Below are 5,972 nucleotides of genomic sequence, written 5' to 3' on the forward strand. Positions count from 1 at the left end.
TTTTTAAATGGCTGATATGAAAAGAAGTCTAAAGCAGTAGTTTAATCAACTACTATAGTATGATAGGCATGAAGTCTATGTTTTAGTGCTCTCATTTCAAAGAGATTCTAGCATTTAACATGTTGAAAGAGCAGTTACTTTCAGGGAAGTATATATAAAAACAAGCTTCAGAGCCTAGCCAGAAGTCATGAATTTCAAAAGAGTTTTAGAATTTATACACTTGCCTCCTAAATGCCAGGGTTCATTTAGCTCAATCAGTGTTCCAGACTGACTCACTTTGATAGAATGTGTCCAAAACTGTCCGGAGTTTTACATATTTTGAAGGCCTTTAACAATTGTATCTTTATTTTTTATCAAATAACTGGTTTCCCCAAATCTGTGACATTTTATTTATTGATATCTCACAAATATGAGATAAATCATTTTTGAAAGAATCATGGAAAATTTAACTAGGAAAATGACTGGTAGTCTTAAGTTACCAGTTGTTTGATACACTTGCTAATTTGAGTTTTAGTACTGCAATAATGTGGTTTTTGTCCTGTTGTTTTAAGTGATTTTAGTGTACTTTGCAACAATAAGTACTTAGAACATGTGAGTCACTGTGTGTGGGAGGGGAACATGGCTTGAAAAGTTGGTACATTTAGTTCTTAGTTCATTAATTGTATAGCCTCCTTGATCTAAGGAAGCAACTCTTCAGAATTCTGAAACAAGAATTTTGTCAACCATTTGATCGCAGTAAAAAAAAGGAAACTCCACGTTTGGTTTGGGGGATAAAACATATGGGATACTTTTGCCTATGTAATTGGTCAAGAATACATGGGATAGGTTTAGTGACATTGGGAGAAGTAGTTCAGATTATTTTCACACAGACACTTTATCTTAGACCCAAGTGTTAGGTCTAGGGAACTGCACGTTTGATAATTAAATGGGCTTTAATGTATATTTTAACTTTCTTTATAGAGTATTTTCTTTTGGTGCTTTTCACATATGCAGACAAAATCAGGCAATTTAATCAACATCTTCAGTAGATCTTTGTCTTTTTTGTTATGAACGAATTGTCTCATATGATTTAGAAATTCAAATTACTTTTTCTAATAAAACATTTTCTGTATGTTATTTGACTAATTTTTGTCTCTTTATGTCTCATACTTTTTTAAACATTTTAAATGATATGCTGTGATATGTTGAACTCAAACTATCATAATCCTTTAAAAATCTATATATAGTTAGTTTTTTCCAACTTTCTTTAGATTTACCAATACAGGAACTACATACTTAAATTATATACTTAGTCACTATTAGATTTGTAGATAGACATTTGATTAAATCAAGGGAGAGGAATTTTGCACATAAGAAGACAAGAGATTTCAAATAAAGCTGAAAAATCCTGTAATGACTGAGTTTTGTTCAAGCACAGGTGTAGTATCCTATTAAAATGGGTAGTTGAAGTGATGGAAATAGATGCCTTATTGCATTTATTGTGTAAATACGTTCTCAGTATTCTTTTGAGGTAAATAGATTAGGAAATATGTTCAAGGTGTCATCTACGCCATTGGTAAAGGAGTCCTCCCTAAATCCACAGTTTTGCTTTCAGTTACTCACTGTGAGCTGCTCTAGCAAGAGGTCACAGTAAAGTAAGATACTGTGAGAGAGAGAGAGAGAGCACCAAGTGCGTGCATGTTCACATCATTTTTAATATAGTGGATCATTATAATTTTTCTATTTTATTTTGTTTATTATTGTGCTTAATTTATAAATTAAACTTTATCATAGGTATGTATGTATAGGAAAAAGCAGTGTATATATACTATGCTTATATATAGTATATACTGTGCTTAACCTCTATGTATGTACCTCCCTGCCTCCCTCCCTCCCTCTCTTCCTCTCTTCCTCTGTTTTAGTACTATCTGCAGTTTTTTTGTTTGTTTTTGAGACAAGGCCTTGCTCTATTGCCCAGGCTGGAGTGCAGTGGCACAATCATAGATTACTGCAGCCTCTAACTCTTGGGCACAAGCAGTCCTGCCTCAGCCTCCTGAGTAGCTGGGACTACAGGTGTGTGCCACCATGTCCAGCTGATTTTTGTATTTTTTTGTAGAGATGGGGTCTCACTATGTTGCCTGGGCTGATCTCAAGCTCCTAGTCTCAAACAAGCATCTCACCTTGGCCTCTCAAAGTACTGGGATTATGGGTGTGACCCACTGCACCACACATTGTCTGCAGTTTCAGGCATCCATTGGGGTTCTTGGAATCTATCCCTCAAAGATAAGGGGGAACTACTGTACTTAATAGCTGCTTAGGGACTTCGCAATGGCAAAGCACTATGCTGAATGATTTTTACACCTTCTAACTCTTATAGCATTATATTCTAAAACTGGAAATAGTACAAGAGGATAAGTATGGCGTCTGCCCAAACTGTCCTGAAATAACTTGTATTTCCCTATGTTCCACAAGCCTTCCTGTGACTATGCTATCTCAAGGCTGTTTTGTATTATTTCTTATATAACATCTTGTCTTGTTTATTGCATTAACAGAATTCTATGTAGTTTGTAATTACTATTTTGTTTACTTTTAAATTTCTGACTTAACTACTAGAATATAAAATTCAAGAAGATAATATCTGTTAACATTCACCATTAAATCCCTAGTACCTACCACAGTGCTTATCAAAATATATTAGACACAATAAATATTTGTTGATAGAATAAATATTAATGAGTCCTGCCAGGTGTTATTATTTGTATTTTCAGAGACAGTCCATGACTCAGAGAGGTTAAGTATATTGCCCTCAGATCACACAATTAATACATAACAGGATAAGCCTGTGCTGTTCTTCAGTGTGCTCTGCAATAGTAGTATAGGTTCCCTTTTAACTGTTGAATTTTGATAAGAGTTAAAGGGTATCTTATAACATGGCAGAATATAGTTAAGATTCCAGGTGATCTGTATTTTAGTTTAACCACTTAGGTCATATTGTCTTTAAAAAATTCTGTTACTGTAAAAGGGAATTAAATGGTCACCTTTTTGGGATTTTGTGTTTACAGGTAAAATTTATGAAGACCATTCCTGGTACAGCACTGGTAGAAATGGGTGATGAGTATGCTGTAGAAAGAGCTGTCACACACCTTAATAATGTCAAATTATTTGGGAAAAGACTTAATGTTTGGTAATTATCTATCTTAAGTGATAATTTTTAAAGAATATTTTAAAATCCTCGTCCTTTTTATTAGAGACAGTAATGTCAACCTGAGAACATTTTAATGTAACTGAGGGCATATCTGAAACAACAGCTGTAGTATTGTTATTTTAGACAAGGGTTGGGGTCGTGTCACTCAGATTTTGCTTAGCTGTACCTGCTTTTTAGTCTTACGATGATAAAACATGTTAAAGCGGGCCAGTTTTTATGTTAAAGTTTTCTAATATGAGAATATATTTAATAGATTTTTCTTTCTAATTGATGCCTAAACTACAAGAGTGATTGATTATAACCTAAACTAAATCCTCTATTTAAATAGCTCTACATACGACTTTTTTGGTTAAGATTTATGCAAGCAAAATATATTAGCATTCTGAGACTACTTGCTTTTTATCTAACAAGGTGTTTTTGTATGTCTTTTCAATCTTTAGCGTGTCTAAACAGCATTCAGTTGTTCCAAGTCAAATATTTGAGCTGGAGGATGGTACGAGTAGCTACAAAGATTTTGCAATGAGCAAAAATAATCGCTTTACAAGTGCTGGCCAAGCATCTAAGAATATAATCCAGCCACCCTCCTGTGTTTTGCATTATTATAATGTTCCATTGTGTGTCACAGAAGAGACCTTCACAAAGGTAGGCACTGAAATACAAATGTGTGTAAAATGTCGCTGTTTTCCTATTTTAAAATACATCTTCGCTTCATTTTGAAGTCTTCTTGCTCATTCTTTTGCTTTTGGTACTACTAGTATTTTATTTACTGAGTACTTGATAGTTTATTCTTTGACCATTGTACTTTTCTCGCCTCCATTCCTCACTGGTCTTTGTTGATTTATGGCTCAGTCCTTTTGAGAGTTGGATTTAGAATGAAGTAGTCTTACTCCAGCATAAAGAAAGTTATTTAAAGAATCGTCTTTAAATCTCACCCGTAACAAAATTTTATATATCTCAGTCTTTTCCCCTAACTTAGAAGATTCTAAGTAGGAACTGTAAGAAATACTTCAGATAAGAAATAATTTTCTGGAACTCTACTCCCTACCTTAGGTACTAGATAAATCCTGGTCAACTCTGAGAATATATATTTCAGTTAACAAATCTGTGGTTTTATTGTATGGCACTAAGTTACCTTACATAGTTTATAGAATTTTACTATTTTTAATTGATTTCTCAGACAGCTTGATATTAATCTAAAAACATACTTGATTTAATCTATTCATTCCAGAATCAAAACTTAAATTCTGCCATAAAGTTTACTTTCTGTATAAAAGTGGCATATTATTCTGGCTATATTTTTAATGAAGTTTTACCTTCTTTGGCAGTTGTGTAATGACCATGAAGTTCTTACCTTCATCAAATATAAAGTGTTTGATGCGAAACGTAAGTGAACAGTCCCTCTTTTAAAATTTTCTGGTGAAGTTGGTCATAAGCAAGTAACAACTGAGTTTGTGTTTCTTTGTTTCCTTTTAGCTTCAGCCAAAACACTTTCTGGGCTATTAGAATGGGAGTGCAAAACTGATGCAGTAGAAGCCCTTACGGCACTGAATCACTATCAGATAAGAGTCCCAAGTAAGTAAAATGCTTTATTTGTGTCAGAATTATTTAGTGGGAGTTACCTTCACAGAAACATTCACAGTAATATAAAAATAAAACTTAATAGGTTTCTTTAAAAATACAGATAAAGGCCAGGCGCGGTGGCTGACACCTGTAATGCCAGCACTCTGGGAGGCCAAGGTGGGCAGATAATGAGGTCAGGAGTTCAAGACCAGCCTGGCCAACATGGTGAAACCTCGTCTCTACTAAAAATACAAAAATTAGCCAGAACTAATGGTGCGTGTCTGTAATCCCAGCTACTCAGGAAGCTGAGGCAAGAGAATCGCTTGAACCCAGGAGGCGGAGGTTGCAGTTAGCAGAGATCGCGCCACTGCATTCCAGCCTGGGCAACAGAGTGAGACTCCGTCTCAAAAAAAAAAATACAAACCGATAAATACAAAGAAAAAGGGACATTAATTCCTGTGTTAGTTACCTATTGCTGTATAACAAATTGCCATAAAATTTAGCATCTTAAAACAGCAGATATTTATTATCTTACTGTTTCTGAGGGTTAATATTCTGGGCACATTTCAGCTGGCTGCCTCAGGCTTAGGATCTCCAATGAAGTTGCAGTCAAACTGTTGTCTTAAGTCTGCAGTAATCTCAGGGCTTGATTGAAGCCAGAAGATCCACCTCCAAGCTCACTCAAGTGGTTGTGTGCTGGCTATGTTAAGCCACATTGGTCTTTTCATGGCAGCTGATTTCTCTCTGAGTGAGTGATCCAAGAGATAAATCAACAATGTTTTTATAACCTAACATTGGAAATGGCATGCCATCACTTAAGGTTAGAATTTTTTTGGTCACAGAGACCAGCTATAGTACAGTGAGTGTAGGAGGGAACTATACAAGGGTGGGAGTACCAGGAGGTTGGAATCACCTTCAGGCTAGCTTCTACAATCTCTGTTTATCATTTTAGAGGAAAACAGTGCATACATATGATTAGAAAACTCAGACAATACATAAAGGTACAAAATGAAAAGTTAAAGCTTTTTATGACCTCTAATCTTTTTGTCTCCTTTTTTTTAATTCCCTGATGTGTATATTTAATTATATATATATTTAAAACTTGGCCAAGTGCTGTGGCTCATGCCTATAATCCAGCACTTTGGAAAGCCAAGGTGTGTGATCATCTGGAGTTCGAGACCAGCCTGGCCAATGTGGCAAAACCCTGTCTTTACTAAAAATACAAAAA

The 5,972-nt window shown here is 35.0% G+C and overlaps 1 protein-coding gene across 2 annotated transcripts in view; it reads left to right on the forward strand.

The window, feature by feature from the left end:
• The window catches only part of HNRNPLL (heterogeneous nuclear ribonucleoprotein L like), a 37,865-nt gene extending 33,000 nt beyond the window's left edge, over positions 1-4,865 (forward strand). For both annotated transcript variants that reach the window (XM_017515335.2, XM_017515336.2), the window contains 4 exons: positions 3,042-3,163; positions 3,625-3,826; positions 4,510-4,567; positions 4,658-4,865. In XM_017515335.2, the coding sequence (XP_017370824.1) occupies positions 3,042-3,163; positions 3,625-3,826; positions 4,510-4,567; positions 4,658-4,764 (489 nt within the window). In that variant the 3' untranslated portion in view covers positions 4,765-4,865. The remainder of the gene's footprint in view (positions 1-3,041; positions 3,164-3,624; positions 3,827-4,509; positions 4,568-4,657) is intronic.
• Positions 4,866-5,972: the final 1,107 nt, after the last annotated feature.

Source organism: Cebus imitator, unplaced genomic scaffold, assembly GCF_001604975.1.
Source record: "Cebus imitator isolate Cc_AM_T3 unplaced genomic scaffold, Cebus_imitator-1.0 Scaffold547, whole genome shotgun sequence".
Lineage (NCBI taxonomy): Eukaryota > Metazoa > Chordata > Mammalia > Primates > Cebidae > Cebus > Cebus imitator.